The 19,066-nt window shown below is 36.2% G+C and overlaps 1 protein-coding gene across 19 annotated transcripts in view; it reads right to left on the bottom strand.

Annotated features, from left to right (window-relative positions):
- Positions 1-433: 433 nt before the first annotated feature.
- The window catches only part of Dmd (dystrophin), a 2,168,746-nt gene continuing 2,150,113 nt past the window's right edge, over positions 434-19,066 (bottom strand). For 13 of the 19 annotated variants that reach the window (XM_074062730.1, XM_074062731.1, XM_074062739.1 and 10 more), the window contains 2 exons: positions 15,162-15,254; positions 434-2,928 (listed from right to left, as the gene is read on the bottom strand). In XM_074062730.1, coding sequence (XP_073918831.1) covers positions 2,831-2,928; positions 15,162-15,254 — 191 coding nt within the window. In that variant the 3' untranslated portion in view covers positions 434-2,830. Of the gene's footprint in view, positions 2,929-7,515; positions 7,548-15,161; positions 15,255-19,066 lie in introns of all 19 variants that reach the window. The other 6 variants (XM_074062740.1, XM_074062733.1, XM_074062744.1 and 3 more) reach the window with 2 other exon arrangements.

Genomic DNA, 19,066 nt, shown 5'->3' with positions numbered 1-19,066 from the left:
TTCCTTTATTTATAATTGCTCCTATGCAATTATATTAATAATTGTGTTTACTCCTAAGTCAGTAATGATGATTTAGGACCACCCTATGGTAGTTGGGAGACTTTTCACTGTTTGCTTTTCTAGCTTTTCATTCTTATTGATGATATATTTAAATAAGGTGGGTGTGATGATGACTGCCTATAGTCCCAGCTGCTTATGAGGCTAAAGCAGAAAGATCCCTTTTAAGCCCAAGAGTTTGAGGCCAGCATAGGAAACATAGTGAGATCCCATCTCAAAAGAAAAATAAATTTACAAATAGAAATTAGGGCTGGTGGTGTGGCTCAAGTGGTAGAGAGCCTGCCTAGCAAGCATGAAGCCCTGAGTTTCAAACCCCAGCAACACAAAGATAAAATAAAAATAGAAATTAAATAAGTATTTATAGTCCAGTCAACACTGTTTTTGTAACATAACTGCGTGCTTTATTGAGATACACAGTAAAGCAGTAATATAATACAATAGTAAGGCATATATTTGGTGAAGTCTGATATGTTGTGAAAATGCAGTAAAACTGAAGTTTAAAAAAATAATTAGTAAATGTTACAGTGTTGGTGTTAAAACACAATATATTATGATACTCAAGTAAGAACCCAGTACCTGAAAACAATGACATAACATGCCATGTGATGTTTATGCTTCAGTTACATTGATTATGACTTACAGTTTAATACTCAACAAAATAATGTCAAAATTATGCTTAAACCTCAGCAATAAAGCTCTCATTTTTATTCAAATATTTTGACAGGCTCACTCCAGAAATAATATCTAAAAGATAAAACAAAACAAAAGATTAAAACAAAATTATGCACTCTATCTACCTCTGATTTTAGAATGAAACTTAAAAACTTCTTAGTAGGATGTAAAGTAACCCCTTGTTTTAAATCTTGGTTAAAACAAATCTTTGAGTAAAGAAAAAGTCCAACACCACAGAAAAGGCAAAAATGCAAGACTAAAACCAAATCTCCATGTAATTTGTTACCTTAGAGCTTTGGGTTTTCTTTTGGAAATTATAAAGGAGAAAGAAAATTGAGAAAAATGTTCACACAATAGGCAAGTGGTGAAACTATGAAATCAGGTGTGCACAATTACCAGGAACACCCCAAAACCAAAGTGAGGTAGAAATAGCATGAGAAGCTGTGTTTGATGTTAATTATCATTAATAAAATGGACAAAACCCACTCTCCAAAAGTTAATTACACTCGATGTCAGAGGTAACAGATTTGCAAAATAATAACAAATGGTGATTTCTATTGAAAGAATGATTTTTTTCAAATGAAAGAGTGATAAAATGACATGAAAGAGTAAAGCTTTTTCCTAGCAGTCCTTAGCTTTTCCTCTTCATTTTTTCTCTTTTGAATAGTTAATGTTTGTTTATATATTTAACACGCCCAATTCACTAAAAGGGGTTGGAGAAGCTTTTGCTTTTGGAACATTTGAGTTGATTTTCCCTCCCCCTTACAATCCTGTTTTTCAGAATTACTTGCAGAGAAATGCAAAGGAGGCAAACACAGTTCTAGACTGATATTTATCAGTGTCACAATGGGATGGGGCTACTGTCTTACACATTTTCCTAAGGGTTATTTTAAACTAAGTCTGCAGCATTTAAAAACTCATCACAATGGGAAAAAAATCTAAAAAACAACAATAACAACAAAACCACCCACTTCAGTTTGACTGTGAGAACAGGGCAGAATAATCTAGTTGTAATTATAGATATATGTATGTATAGTTATGAACATTCACCCAAATCTCTGCTTCAAGAGCAGCCTGCTCCCTCACAGGGATCAGCTGGGAAATCTATAGTCCTCCAACTGCCTGGGAGTTAAAAAGACCTTCTGATGCTCTTTCATAGAAGCATCATTAAATCTAAATCATGGCATAGCCAGCAGCAGAAAGCTGAATATGTCAACTGACAGATTACTCTGATATAATAAGTCCTGTGTATTCATTCATATGTTCCTTTAAAAAAATTCAATACTGTAGTTGTCAGTGGAAAGTTTAAAATGAGAAACATCTGGAGCCCTAGACAATGTTTCCTCCTGGTTTCAGGCTCCAGTAAAAATTCATTCTTACCCAAGCAGGTAAGCTTGGATGACCAGAAGCAATTTTTTCCCATTAAGAAGTGGCAGGAACATTTGAAGAAATTTAAAAGTCTGTAGGAATTCATATTTATCTATACACCCATAGTATTTATATACTTACAGACATATAGATGTATAAAATGAAAGCCTATCACCAGCCCCACTCAGTCAGCAATTCCCAAAAGACCAACATGAAGTAGTCATTTGGTGGTGTTAGAGGAAGTCCTATCTTTAATATGCAAGAAAAAAAAAGCCATGAATTTCATATGAATATCACGCTGAAACGATGCAAAACAATGCGCTGCCTCAGTTTGTGTTTGTGTGTGTGTGTGTGCTGTGTGTGTATGTTTTTAGGGGGTTTTATAAACAACTTTTTTTATAAAGCACACTTTAGTTTACAATCTTTCTTTATAACTGTTATAAATTTTTAAACAACCCAAAATGCGTTCCATATAAAGAAATGGCAAGTTATTTAGCTATCAAGATTTTACATGTAGTTTTCTTATAACTTTTTTGTACAATTGCATAGACGTGTAAAACCTGCCATTGTTAACAAAACAATAACAGACTTAGAAACTACTGAAATCTACAATATAGTACCACTACCCTTCACAAAAATATAGATTTTATTTCTTGTAAACTCTTACTGTCTAATCCTCTTTGTTGTATGAATATTATAAAAACCATGCGGGAATCAGGAATTGTAAAACAATTTATTCTGCCCCTTCTTCATCCGTCATGACTGAAACTAAGGACTCCATCGCTCTGCCCAAATCATCTGCCATGTGGAACAGGCTTCCTACATTGGGTCCTGGAAAACAAAGAGAAAGAAAGACTTTACAAAAGGTGCAGGTTATCATCACCCTGGTTCTTTGCCATGTTCAAAACCATTTCCCATTTTGGGGTGAAGACAACACAGAAGCTGCATTGAAGGTATTCACACAGGGTTTGATTTTCACCAGTTTCCAGGAGAAGCAAAGCCTTGTTAATGAAGCATTTCACGTTGTTAGTAGCAGCTCAATATTGGATCAGGATACTGGTGTCTTTTAAATGAGAAAATGTCAAAGGCTGCAGTCATTTTCCCAATGTATCACGTATTGAAAGAATTCCACTGGGAAACACAAGGGTCCAACCTAACAAAAAGATTTCATGATTGGATACTTCTTTCCCGAATTGCTCTATTTACTGTCTACTTGTACTAACATGCTGTTCTATCAAACCACTACCACCACCCTACAACCATCACCTTTATCATCATGGTTACCATCACCACCACCACATGAAATCTTAATTTCCAGGCCGTTTCAAGCTGTGATGGGTAGTGGTACTATGACGGAAGTGACAATTTTATCCCCACTTTTACTATGACCTTTTTCTACAGTTCACAGATTTGAATTAGGAAGCTTGAGAATAAAAATCACTTTGCATTCCAAAATGTGACCCACATTATTGCAGAGATTTGGGGATCCTGTGACTCCATCTTAATTCTCCTAAATGCGGGTAACTATCAGAACAGCCTTTTAATAATAATGTGGCATGTCCTAGCATTAATCCTGCAGTATGGAACACAAGAACAGCCCAATGTTCCTGGGTACTTTGTAGCATAACTCAGATCTAGATTAAGATAATCTGAGATACAGTTTATGACTTTCCTTTTCATATAGGTCCCTTATTTTCATAGAATTTTAATTCTTGGGCATTGGTAAATCATTCCACTCTTCAAATACTGCTTTTGGAACTGAAATGCTTTACAAGGCTATTACTACCTTGCCATATAATAAGCATTACATATTCTCATAATAGTTGTTCGAAAATCCCAATAAAAATCAAGGACAGACTAGAGCAGGTATTCTGTTCTATTATTTATTTCAAGAGACATATCTTTAAAAAAAGAGGATTGGCGAGGATTCACAGGCAGGCACTTAAACAGTGATGGTACCAGACCAATTTAAGACTTATTAAAAGCTTAATGCCATTCAGGCACTTATATTAAGGTGACCACAGTTGTAAATCTTTTTGAACTTTATTAGTGCAAAGAGTTTCAGTGAAAGCTAATTATGTTTTTTAAAAAATCACTTTGAATTTTGGTTGAGATTGCAAATATAAAAACTTTTAACAAAGCAAATGTACCATTCATAAAATGGACCAAAAGTTTGGCAGCCCTCAACGAAGAACTGAAATCATCATTGGCTTTTCTACACTGTAAAACACAGTGAGACTCTGAGTCAAAAACAACAAAAAAACCCAAACACACACATGCACAGGGAGACACAATGGGTCCTTTCCTGCTTCTTAGAGCTCAGAGTACAAGAAGCCACCATGTTGGAGAGCCTCCTCTGTAACTATTTTTACAGTTGATCTTAGCCAAAAGGCTAAGAGGCATTCCATTTTCGACTGCACAGTAACCCTGGGAAATCTGCAAAATTACTCATGTATAATTGAAAATGGATGGACTAACTGCAAATTCTGAATTGCTAGCAATTTTAACAGCTATTACCAAAGCCAGTAAAAACAAAATGTTTACCCTTACAACCTGGTATCTGAACATATAATTCAAACTATTTCTCATGACCCACATCAGAATATAGGATAATCCACTTGATAGTTAGAAAATGTATTATAAAACATAAATAAAAGAGGGAAGAAATCAAGTTTTTCCTGTCTGTTGTTTGATAATCAACAAGTGTCTATTTAGACTGAGGGTTAGGGGATATGGAAAGCAGTTCAAAAGATAATAAAATAAGAAAATGCATTTAAAGATTATATATCCAAGTGGTGCTTCTATTTCTTGAAATGGTGTTCAGTTTCCTACCCAGAAGGAAAAATTCAAGAATATCTCAAGAAGTGTAAGTTCTAGGGATATCTACTATTTAAAAATTTGCCAGGGAAAATAAAGGTTCATCATTCTTAAACATACCACATATACTTCCACAAAATGTTAGGTGCCTTTAACCTATTTAAAATTGTTCAATGTTCACAAAAAAACTTCACGACCATTCTTATACTACAAAAATGAAGAAATTTTAGAATTACCTCACTGTATCTACATGATGCCTTTGGTTACCTCATTTATAAATACTTATTTTATCAGAATAATGCTTTTGGTTTTTTTCATGGAGGCTTTCATTAGACTGAGAAAAAAACAATTCTCTCTTACAAAATACTGCCCCAAAGAATTATACCTTGACCCCACTGACAGGGTAAAACTACTTTGACATGGACACAGAAAATAGATTTGTATCATGGTTCTATTATCCATGTGTGTGAGGCAGAATGTTAGTGAGGTCATTAATTTTACCTGACAGAATCTTCTAAAGTCAAAATTAAAATCTCGTACTACAAATGCAAGAAGCACTAAAAAGCAGCCAGGATTCAGACATTTGCAATCAGCTTCAGGCACAAGTTGACACAAAAATATGTCTATAGAAAGTATTAATTTAATCCATTCTTAAGCAAGGATTATTGAACACAAAGGCACCATGTATTGAACATTAGGGAAGTTTTATGTTTTTCCAAGTTGGCACTCACTGTAACACATATAGTCTCATACGACACCACTGCCTAAGGGAGTTGTTTTCCACAGTGATTGGAATTGAGACTTTCTGGCAAAGATCCAAGACCTCAATAGCAATCTGGCACTCTATTTTTTAAAAAACTACAATTCCCAAATAAATGGTTAGCATTCATTTGTCTAAACCAAATCCAGAATGCTGCAGTGAAATGTGCTTGCCTTTTCTTCTCTGTAATTTAATCTCTGAAAAAATATCTGGTCTAGTATACATTTAGGGTATTTTCATAGCATTAAACAAGTTATTATTGTTTTGATTCTCTGGCTTCTGGAAACTTATCCGACTATAATATACTTCAGATAGTAGTCTCTGATTCAGTTACATGTACTAGCCTTTTAAAACGTTTGTCCATGAATGAAACATGTTTGGGAACTCAAAATCATGATGGGATTTTTTACAAAAAGTTAAAAAAAATTTTAAGGGGCACTTACCATAAGAATGAACCCAAGAGGTCTCACAGATGAAGTACATAAGCCAGGAACATTCAATGCATAACTCATTCAAATTTCCTTAATTTCTCTTTCCAGCCTACCACTCCTTCCCTAGGATCCTACTGCCCAAAGCCTTGGAAGCGAGCATTAATGCAGACACAGAGGATAATTAAATTCATTAGACTTGTATGGTATGGCGCTGGCAGGATTTCTAGTATGACTCATGTTTAAATGAATCAGTAGCCACTCTAGTCTCTCCCTTACTAAGGATCCTGAATCTTCTCACGTAAGGACTCTCTACCTATCCAGCCATAGGCATTCCTTGGAAGAGCTTTCCTGAGTGTTCTTAAACTCTTGGTTAAGATAATCTTGTTTTACTTGGGTTGTTATTCAACACTTTGTCATCTGATAGTCACTTGATTAGGTAATTCAATGTTCATATAATATTCCCAGTAGAACAGGAGTAAGAAGCAGCCTTCGCTATAAAACCCCAAATCACATTCAGTGATAATGTTACACCCCACCCCTTTCAACCCATAAGGAGGCATAAGAAAACCCTCAAGACTCCAACATTCACTTTTTTAAACCTAGTTGGTTATTATTCTATTTGGCTCCAAATGCCAAAGGAAAAAAAGCATCTTCTAAAAGGCATGCTGAGAGGTCATAAGCCTTTCAACAATGGTTTCTGAAGTGGCAGTACAGCCTAAGGGTTAGAGTATGGCTCTGAAGCTAGGCTGCCTGGCTCCAATCCTGGTTCTGTTGCTCTGGACACACTGCTAGCCCTGTCCTTGACTCAGTTTTCTTATCTGTAAAATGGGGTTTAAGAAGTGTACCTACCTCATAGGTTTGTCATGAAAATTACATGAAAAAAATGGCAAGTGCTCAGAACAGTGCTTGGCACAAATACATGTTCAAAAATGGGAATGAAAGAGTGTAAGAATCAGGAAAAAGAAAACAAAAACAAAATGAAGTCATCCCAGAATAAAAACCATGTGCACTGGCAGAAAATGCTACGGTCCTGGAAGAGGAAGGAAGCTTTATGACTCATCAATTATGTTCAAGGCTAAATTTATTTTGAAGATTCTGTTTGTGTTGCAAATGGCAACAGATGATGAACTGCGGGATTCCAACCTAGGGACTAGAAAGGATTGCTATTTTAAAGAGATTCCTGCTCCCCCAACCCCTAATCCTGTTGTCATGGTGATGACACCAGCAATGAACATTTGAGGAACATTCTTCATGAGCTGCAAGTGGAGAGATGACTACCATCCTTATATGATGACACAATGTGTAATACACACATGCGCGTGCACACACACAATTCTTACACAAAGGCAAACACAGAAAGCAGGATGAAACAAGACAGAAGCCATGGCTGTAAGCCTGAGTCTCACTAACCTCTCTCATTGACTTTCCAGGGGTATTTCTTCCTTTAATAATAGGGAGAGGAAGAGGCAGAGATATCAGAAAGGAAAAAAAAACATTCATAAATATACAGTTTCATACCAATTTGCTTCTTTTATCAAACAAAGGTTGAGATAATAATTCATTTATTCCTTTCTGGAAAACAGAAACAAAAATCCCAAAAGACACATCTAGTCAAGTAGCCTTTACATACACTTAAAATCAGTGTGAACAGATAACACGACCCAGGAGACATCATTTATCATATCTATAGAGTTTATGCACTAAAATGGATGAAAACTGGCACAGAATGAAAATTTGACAAACTGAGCATTACTTTCAAGGGCAACTGTAGAATCTCAAACTTAATGTTCAATTGTCTTATAAAATCTCTTCACTTTTGACTGGATAATCAACATGTTGAAACATAAATTAGTTGACTGTGTGTCAAAAGTCTGTACCCAAATGCAAAGCAGAACCCCACACTGGAGATGGACTCTCTATTCTTGGGATAATGTGTTCTACTTAGTAGAAGTTAAGCATGCCCATGACAGAACTGGGCATGTGAGAAAACAGAAGAAAAGATGAGGGGAAGAAATAGGCTTCAAACCATTCTACTTTGGTAATGGGATACTTCCTAACACAATCCTATATGGAATTCCAGCATTTAGAGTAGATAAAAGCAGAGCTGTTAGTGGGACTGTATATTAGGTACGCCCCGTCCTGCTCCCATACACACACACTTGGCTCAGGGGCTCCAAGAAGACCAAAACTCCCTGAAACAATTTCAGAAGTGCTAGTCTAGAATGAAGAAGTATGGAGTTACAAAAGAAACCTTTCATTAACTTAAGTTTAAGGTTCCAAACTTGTAGGATACGTTTAAAGATTTTCTAAGTATAACTTTTCCACTCTTCCTTTTTTCTCTCTTCTTCTTTTCTTTAGAATTTTCCTAAAATACTCAAGAGATTTCTTAGGAATTAAAAAACTGAAGCTTGACCATGTAAGGATCATGCATTCGTGGTGTTCTTCAAATCAGGGGAAAGACAGAAAAATGTGTGCTGGCTCCTCTGAAGTGGGTGTTACCCATGGCAGACCCATGACCCACACCAGATGATATGAAAAGGGAGGAGAACATCATTTCAGCCTTGGTGGCTCAAATAAAAGCCCAGAGTAAATTACTCACCTTTTCCTTTGGCAAGATTTTTTTTTAAGTTTTTATACTTCATAGTTATACTGTTTGGTAGCAGAATTAATTCTCTTTCCCTACAAGACTGTGAGCTCTGTGAGGGCAGGGATCAAATGTTATTCAACCAACGTTTTATCCTCAATCTTTTGTACTTGCCTAGACACTATTGGTATTTGATAAATGCTGCATGAACTGAATTAGTAAGGGAGCAGCTAGGCCATGGTCAAGAGTCTTTTCTGTGCCATAAGCAACGTGGCTTGAGTGCTACCTTTTAGCTTAGATGCCAAGGGCTGGCAACTTGTTCTGGTTTGTAACTTCAATCTGTTTTTAAAACTTCCAAACTTAAGGAAGGACGCTGCTGTTAGAAAATGGTATGACTTACTTTCATAATGTAATTGTGATTTCTAGAATGATTAAGGTTGCCTATCTTTATTAATTCTAAACCAAGCTATATTCAGAGGTAACTATAAAATGGTTGCTGCTAAATACACTGCAGCAAACAATATGTGTTTTGTCCTAAGTACTTCTTCAGAAGCCATACTTTATGTAAAATGGACCTCCCAGAGTTATATTAACCCTAATCTCTTTCCAAATCCTCTCTTGTCAGTTGGGTCCAAATTTGCTTATTAACATAGTACAAAAAGAAGGTACTCTTTTCCTTAAAAAACAAACCTTAAATACAAATAATGTTTTCTATTGTATTAAGAAGAGTTCTACACTGACAAAAACAGAAGTTCCTTGGTTGCAACATTTTACAAAGTTCTAGGCTAATAAGTAAGTAAGTAAGTAAGTAAGTAAATAAATAAATAAATACAGTGCCAGATACAAGTCTTATTTCATAACTACATTCTTTAGAAATGAGTTTCCTTAGACCTACTTCAATTGGGATATCCATCTGGAAATGTGGTATGTTGCCAGGAAATGAATCAAGAGAAAAGGGAAGTGTGCTAGTACAGTCTGGAGTCTAAATAAAGAGCTTGGTCAAGTCTGGAGAAGTGTAGTTTCCTGAGGCAGCATTAACTTGAGATTACTGATTTGTAACTCCCTACTCAGAGTCAGAATTGCAGGACATGACTGTTTTCTGGGTGCCTTTAGCTTTCTTTAGTTCACTGATGGCTTAAAAAAGTTAAGAGAGAATGTATCCATTTGGGGAGTTCCTGTTTCATTACAAGTCAAAGATGATTTCAATGGCTACACTTTAAATACTGAACATCCAGACTCTTCAGTGAGCATGGATATAAATCTATCAATCAATTCAACAGGATAGTTTTGGTAGCCTTACAGCTGACCAACACTAAAGCCTATGGCTGCATATATGTAATGAGTAAGAATGGACACAAACTAATAGTGCAAAGAAGGAACTGGCAAATTTTTTCTGTAAAGTAGTAAATATTTTAGGGATTGTAAATCAGTCTCTGTAGCAACCATTCAACTCTGTCACAATTACTCTGTCCTTGTAATAAGAAAGTAACCTTGGACAATAGGTAAACAAATGGGTATGGCTATGTCCCAACCAAACTTTATTTCTACGAATAGGTGGAGGGCAAACTTGGCCAATTGTTGTAGTTTGCTGGTCCCTGGTGTAAAGGGGTAACTTATCATATCCTTTGCAGAAACAGATAGGAAACAGAATGGTGCCTGAAAGGAGGTACATGATGCATCTGTCTGCCTTTTTTAGTGCTGGGGATTGAACATAGAACTTCATGCATGCTAGACACATGTTTTAGCACAGGTCTACAGCCCCAGCCCTGTCTTTGTTCTTTATGCTGCTTTTGTGTAAATGAACCACACAAAAAGATTTGAATTTTTAAAAACAGCAGGTTTTATAAAACTTTTGAGTTGGTAATTTAGGGGCATTTGGCAGAATATATGTGAGCTTATTTGGGAGGTGATGGAATGAGGGGCATGGGCTGTTGGAGATAAAAATTCTGTGGTACAAGTCAATAGGCAAGAGCTTGTACAGATAACAGAAGTAAATCTTCACACAGCACTGCTCATTGCTTTCTTGATTGTCTTACTGTATTAACAGCTTATTTTGGATAGTACCATTTACTAATCTAAATAAGGTGGCATCTGATTTTAGAGAACCCAGTACCACACCACTGACTAGGAAAGTATTTCTTTCATCACTGCACATACTGTACATATTAAAATATATTTATTTGTAGACTGCTAAATGATCAGAAACTCATGGATAAATTTCTTAAAGGGTTTGTTCCTATCGTTTGTTCTACCCATGTAGTGCTCCCACAGGATAATGGTGGAGAGGTAGAAAATGTTTTAGAGTAGATAATGGCTTTCATTATACTAGAATTCAACTTTTACATATACTTTCTAACAGAGGGACAGATTATAGATAAATAGACAGAGTAGGTAGAAATTAGCTAAGGTTTAAATATACACCAAGTCCCCAAATGATCACGAACAGTGAACACCTAACTATATCTAGAGATTAATTGGGAAAGATAAAATCACACATTCACACCTTGAATAGCCTACAGTTTATGTTGCCTATTATGCAGGATAGTGGTAGCCATTGGTTTATCACTAAATGGAGAGGAATGCTACCCTTTATTAATTTGGTTAACAGTTTAGCAGGGCCATTGAGATAAGATCAGAAACCTAATTTAACTTGCTGAATGGCCATGAATAAGGAACCTAACTTCTTTGTGCTTCTAGCTACAGTATGCCTGCCTTATTTGTGGATTTATTACATGTGGTTTTGATCAAGTGCAGAAATTATTTAATTTAAAAAACAACAATTTTAAACACCTATGCGTGTATTACACAACTCAGCTGATACAGAGAAGCTCTCAGACAGTCCTGTGATGTGGTCAGTTGTGTGATCTGCTGAGTGTTTCCCTGCCCTTAGCATTGTGACAACATGCCTCCCCTAAAAGTGGTACCCAAAAAGCAATGTAAAAGTTATGGTAATCCTCCCATGCCCGAATGGGCATGTAATGTGCTTAATTTAAGTGATAAAGTGAAAAATTTTTGATTTGTTGAAAGGTATCATGTCTTTAGCGGAAGCAGGGCAGTGCTAGGGGAAAAATGAATCAGGCATCCACAGTACAGCACTGAACTCTGTGCATTCTGAGCATGCATGGCTTTCCTCAATAGTGCTCTCCTTAAAACCAGATACTCACAGACACCTTTCATTTTACTCTTTGTAAAATGAAAGGTAAAGATTAACTGATACTTTAAGGTCCAACTCTAAATTGAAACTGTGGTAAGTGGGTAACAAAGACATTGTGAATTTAGAGTACACAATAACTCACCAACCTATATATTTTATACATCTATGAAAAACATGTTTTTTTAAAAAAGCTCCTCCTCTGTGGGCAATTAACTACTAGGGTTAAATAAGCCATGAGGTGGCATTTAATAGCACATTTCCACTAAATGTCAGACCTCTGGCTCTCACATCTGTTTTGAGTTACTCAAACAGCTGTCTGAAACAGCTGTAGCAACCACAAGCTTCAGCTTTTTTTTTTTTTTTGTAACAACAATAGGAACATGGATGGAAGAGTTAAAGTAAAACTATAAAATGATCTAAGACACTAGCCGGGTCTTGGCAGGAACTTCTACGTTAAAAATTAAAAATAAAAATTTGGGGGGGGGGGCGGATGATAGTCACCTGGTCAAAGGAAACTAAGATCAGTTAGGTAAGTATTTCTTTTAAACCACTGGATCAGAAAATCAATTTAGTGGTTTGCAACATTTAACTTTTAAATAAATAAAACAGAAACAGTATACGTTATATGCAGTATGGAAGGTATTGCTTCATGAAACTTTTGTTTCTGATCATTGTATGTATATGTGGCTATACACATATATGTGTGGTATATACATAGTATTGGTGTATACATATGTATGTGTGTACGTAAATACATAATTTTATATCTTTACCCCAATCTGTGATGTAAAATGTTTTTCTAATATAGATCAGTCATCCAATCTGGTCAATGATCACCATTCTGAATGTCAAAGATAATTAAATGACCTATCAGAATTCTTGCCATTTGGGAGTCTGTAATTCTGTAATGTTGAGATTCTTAAGAACTTCTGGTTAATGTCAACTTAACACATGTACCAACTGGTAGAATACTTCTACCTACTCAACCCATGTATGTGTATGTATACCATTCTTTGTAAATTAAAAAAAATGCTTTTAGAGTACATCAGCTATTAGCCTACTGTTACAATAAAGTAACTTTTTATCCATTTGAATTAGGGGAGGAAAGGCCTATAACAATACCTAATTTAGCAGGAGGCAGAAAACATAAACAAAACAGCAAGATTATAGAATCACAGACCAGTCAGATCCTCCAACACTTTAGCTAGTCTTTTGTTATGTGTTTGCTCGTTTATTTTTCAAGAATATGAATTAATTTTTTCAGGTCATCAGGGTTTGATTAAGTAAACAGGAACTTAGTCAATGGAACTGGTATCAGACAGTTCCCATGTTTGAGAACTCAAATCAGCACATGGGGGACGGTAAATGTAACCTCAGAGATGCTAACTGCAAATACTACAGTAGAGAAGGTATATTTCTAGTCTTTCAAGAGGCTTCTTCTACACCTACTCTAGCTTCAAAGTCTCTAAAAGGAGAATGCAGAGAGATGGTACAAAGGATTTCACCTTAAAGCTAATTAGGGTGAGTTAGAAATCTAGGTACAAAAAAGAAAGTAAGGGTACCTATGGGGGAGCAGAGTAAGGAGCCTTGTTTTGCCTTTTCCCTACTATATTTAGATGTGGAAGAAACACCCAGAGTACTAACACAGCAACTACCAACTTCCCACAGAGCAGGTGAACAAAACACTAGTTCAAGGTGCTGGGATAAGTCATGTGTCTATGACCTTCAAGGAAAAGCTTGGCGGTGAAGAAATATCCAAGGCCTGAAGTTAACCACTTCTTAACTATCAGGGTGTTTTGGGATTTATTCATGCCAAATATGTTCCTAATCCAGCCCATTCCACCAACCATATTATTTATTGCATTGCAATATGAACTTCTTTGTGTCACCAATGGCCCACAAGTTCCTTGAAGGCAAGGAACTTGCCATTTCTTCTTTGCATCTCTAGTACTTTGTCTGATACATAGCATACACTAGTAAAAGCTGATAGGACAAAGTAATAGGAATAAACATAAAAACGTGATTTCTACCAAGCCTGTGTATAGTCTTTCATGGCTTATAAGCCATGAAATCTAGGAAGAGGAGATCCTAACAGAGTTAGGATAGGGATGGGGATTGGGGTGAGTGGAAGACAGATAAGATTTTTATCTGTTAAAATCAACACATCAGTAGTGCTCAGCAGTGAAAAGATGGCTGGTGAAGACATTTAAAATTAGCTTTCCCCGATGGTTCCTTAGCAACACTCCACCAGAACATGATTGCTTTTAATGTGTACTGTGCAATATTCACTCACACATCAAATAACTAGGAAATGGCCACTGTTAACTGACACTGAATAAAAAGATAGGAAAAACATGATTCAAAACATCCTCCTCATTGCCCTTATGGAGAGGAACAAATAGCCCAGGATTTTTTTTGCCACACTTTCCTCCTAGGTTGCCTGTTAGGGATGCCAGTCACTGGCCACAAAGTCTTGTTTTCTCTCCTTTCCGCTTCTCTAGGCTTTCCTTCTATTTCATCATAGGTGACTGCTACCATTCTGTTTATTGGTTGAAGGGAGATGGGTCAGTGGCTTTGCTTAATGTCAGGACAATAAACCAAAACAAATGCCTCCTAAAACCAACAACAGCTGCAAAATATCTCTTTGGATGAAGCAAGTTATCTGAAGCTCATGCAGGCTGGTGGGAAAATTCTATGGGCTAAAATATTGCTTTTGTATAAGGGACAAAATATTCAGGGTCAAAGTGATGGAGAAAAGAAAAACAATAACACCATTCTTTGCAAAGGCTGTATTCCAATTATGGAAGTGAAAAATAATAACAAACTTATCTGTGAGGATCTATATTTAAATGATGGGGCATAATACAATTTTTAAATACAACTGGCACCAGATTCAAGTCAGAATCTCCTAACCATCACCTACAAGGGATGTTCTATGCCTCATAGTGTCACACAGTAGCCCTATGTCCCTGGCAAAGGTACTATAAGGGCATTAATTTTCCCATCTGTAAAAATGAAATAATTGATCTTATGTAAAAGATAGCCCATCATTAACTCTTCAGACCAATGTGTAAAGCAAAATACTTGATAAACATAAGACAGAATTATTATTTCTAGGAACATCTTAATTTTATGTGCATTTGAATTCAAAGGACTCCAAACCAGAAATTCATACCAAAAATAAAATCTTCTCACCATGGATACAAATCAGCATTCTGTCAGCATATGTTGGCTACTATATGGGCAAAACACATCATTTGGACATGGAAATGAGTGGCCTAATTCCAGTATGTATGAGTCCTAGGTAGCGGAGCTTACCTCTAGAACTAGGGAAGGAGTTGTTGAGTTGCTCCATCACTTCCTCTAACCCTGTGCTTGTGTCCTGGGGAGGACTCAAAAGATCTTCCTCACCTTAGTGAAAGCAAAAACAAATAATGGCAAATTACATTTCAGCAAAAGATAGAGGTACTAGAGAAAAAGACTATGATCACAATTTAAAAGCCATTCAAAATTCATTTTACTTGCTCATAAATAACATGACAAAAAGAAATCCTTGAGCTAGATAATTAGAGGAGAATTCTTTGAAGTGAAGAATTCCATGTGGTAATTTATCTGTGTTATTTTTTTTAGAGAACACTGTTTATTTCGAAGTGAAGATAAAGTTGACAAACCCTCTCTTCTTATGATCCATTAACCAATGTGAAACTTTGCTTTGTAATAAAACAATAATTATTACACACTTGCAGTATGTCTCCTCAACACAAAAGAATATAAGAAAGTGACAGTTTTAGTTTACTTCATGAAAGTAAAAAGGGAATGGAGACATTGAAATATTTCTTTTCATTCTTTTCTTTGACATTTAACCAAAATTACAAACAAAACTTAACTACCTTTAAAGTCCAGTGTAAGAGAGAGAAATAAAAGTTGTTAATAACTATAGAGAAGCTAAAATATTAGTGTTCTAAGGAGAGTAGATATAGAACAGACTAAGGAGTTATATTCTTTTCATCTTTGTTACTTGTGACTATATTATCACAATATTTGAATGTTTTGTTGAGATGAATATTTTTAATTTTTGAGAATTTATGTAAGAAGAGAATGATGATTTGGGAGTAAAGGCATTGTTTAGGAATGTATGGGCTTCTCTGGAAAAAAGGAGTGTCCTTGTAGATCTTGTGGACCAGTGTTTCTATTTTTTTTCATTGTTGTTATAGAACTATACCTCAAACAACATTCATTGTAAGGGGGAAATTACTTAGGTACAAACAAAATTAGTTTGAATTTTGGAGGTTCTTCAAAATGTATTTTTTATAATAATCTTCTAATAATTAAATAACTTCTTTTCAAGTTCTACTTTTTCAGTACATTGTCACTGACTTTAATCTAACACAAGACGTTGTTTCAGCAAGTCAGCAATAATGAATGTGCTTCAGGACAACCTCAGGTTCACATCTGACTTGGAAATGACCAAGGAGCTAGTGATTAAATGACTTCAGTATTCTTCTTGTTTCCTTTGGTCTATGGCACTTAGATTTTCTCCTAAGATTATAATATCGCATTTATTACTATGTTCTCATCCTTCTTTTTAATTTTATTGATTTTACATTTACTCACATGTGTATACATTGTTTGGGCCACCTCCCCCACCCCCCATCCTTGTTTTTTTAAAGCACAAGCTAAAAGAATCACTGACAATGCTAACCATTAAGACATAATATATTCTGGATGGATGTGAGGCTGCATAACATTGTTACAATGGAGGTTTAAGAAACCAGGATAGATAAGAAGTCTGATTCTGTGAGTCTCATGGTGACATACCATAAGAAACCTGTTTGAAAAGCAATAGCAATAAAAACAGCATGGTTCTGGCACAAAAACAGACATGAAGACCAGTGGAAGAGCATAGAGGACCCAGATATAAATCCACACAGCTATGCCCACCTTATTTTTGACAAAGATGCCAAAAACATATGATGGAGAAAAGACAGCCTCTTCAACAAATGTTGCTGGGAAAAGTGGCTATCTGCAAAAAACTGAAACTAGGTCCATGTTTATTACCCTGTACTGGTATCAACTCAAAATGGATCAAGGACCTTAATATCAGACCTGAAACTCTGAAGTTAGTACAGGAAAGATCAGGGAATACTCTGGAAGCAATAGGTATATGCAAGGACTTCCTCAATAGAATCCCAGCAGCTCAGCACTAAGAGAAAGGGTGGACAAATGGGACTTCATAAAATTAAAAAGCTTCTGCACAACAAAGGAAATGGTCTCTAAACTGAAGAGACCACCCACGGAGTGGGAGAAGATATTCACTAGCTATACATCAGACAAAGGACCGGTAACCAGAATATACAGGGAGCTCAAAATACTAAACTCCCCCAAAATCAATGAACCAATATGCTCATCATCTCTGCCTATAAAGGAAATGGAAATCAAAACCACACTAAGATTCCACCTCATCCCTGTTAGAATAGCCATCATCAAAAACACCAACAACAGGTGTTGGCAAGGATGTGGGGAAAAAGGAACCCTTGTACATTGCTGGTGGAATGCAAGCTAGTGCAACCACTCTGGAAAACAATATGGAGGCTTCTTAAAAATCTAAACATAGATCTGCCATATGATCCAGCAATCCCACTCCTGGAGATATACCCAAAGGAATGTGACTCAGGTTACTCCAGAGGCACCTGCAGACCCATGTTTATTGCAGCACTATTCACAAAAGCCAAGTTATGGAAACAGTCAAGATGCTCCACTACTGACGAATGGGTTAAGAAAATGTGGTACTTACAAATAATGGAATTTTACTCAGCCATGAAGAAGAATGAAATGTTATCATTTGCAGGTAAATGGATGGAACTGGAGAACATCATCCTGAGCGACGTTAGCCAGGCTCAGAAGACCAAAAATCGTATGTTCTCCCTCATATGTGGACTTTAGATCTAGGGCAAATGCAGCAATGTGGTTGGACCTGGGTCACATGCTAAGGGGAGAGCACATACAGGAGGGAATGGGGATAGGTAGGAAACCCAAAACTTGAAAGTGTTTGATGTTCCCACTGCAGAAGAGCTAATACAGTAACCTTAAAATGACAGAGGTCAATATGGGAAGGTGACCGGGAAGTAGTGAAGAGGTCAGGTAGAGATGAATCAATTCAGGTTGTAATACACTTGTGCATGGAAGCAATGCTAGGAATCTCTCTGTATAGCTATCCTTACCTCAACTAGGAAAAACGCTTTGTCTTTCTTATTATTGCTTACGTCTCCTCTTCAACAAAATTAGAGAAAAGGGTAGAACAGGTTCTGCCTGGAAGCTAGTGGGGGAAGGGGGAGTGGGAGGGGGCGGGGAGGGGGAGAAATGGCCCAAACAATGTATGCATATATGAATATATGAATTAAAAAAAAGAAACCTGTTTGAAATACTAAATACATAAATACAGGAAGAGTAGTGGAGAATTAAAGTCACAAAGCAGAAAAGAGCCAGTCTCTCTCTCATCTTTTTACACACATAATTTAAGTTCATGCCTTTAGAGAAGAAAAAAATGATATTCAGGATTTTTAGTTTCTTTTGCAGTTTTTAAACAACCACTCTCTGGCAAAGATGGTATGAATGAAATACTACCAGAAGGAACAGTATCCTGACAACTGCAGGGCCAATTACATCTCTTTGTTCCATTACTGATGCAAATTTTTGTTGAATTGGGAAACATGAGGCATTTTTAATGGCAGCAAGTCTACTTTAGTGACAGTATGTCTTACAGAATAAATCAGAGCCAACAGACAGTCCTGAGCATTGATATTAAAATTTCTGACAGTTTAATTACATCATACTGGAGCTTTAGGAACTCAACTGTATTGTATTAAGATTCAGATACAGTTATGTAATTGGCATTCCTATCCCAGAATGATTTCAAGGATCAAATTATAAAGTATAAAGCTAATAATATCAGCTAAATTCATCTTTATGATAAACTATCATCTGCAAGTCTCAAATAGGGGAATCTAAGTAAAGATGTAAAACTGGTTTATTTTAATGGGAAAAAATTCTTTTTTTGACAGTACTAGGGTTTTGAACTCAGGGCCTTATACTTCCACTATATGCTTTAGTTATTTTACAGATAGAGCCCTGTGTTTTTTGCCTAGATGGTCCTCAGACAGTTATCCTCCTATGTCTCCTGAGTAGCTGGGATTATAGGTCACCGCACCTGGCATCTCACTAAC

Source organism: Castor canadensis, chromosome X (assembly GCF_047511655.1).
Source record: "Castor canadensis chromosome X, mCasCan1.hap1v2, whole genome shotgun sequence".
Classification (NCBI taxonomy): domain Eukaryota; kingdom Metazoa; phylum Chordata; class Mammalia; order Rodentia; family Castoridae; genus Castor; species Castor canadensis.
This window is presented reverse-complemented; position numbering and strand designations above follow the sequence as displayed.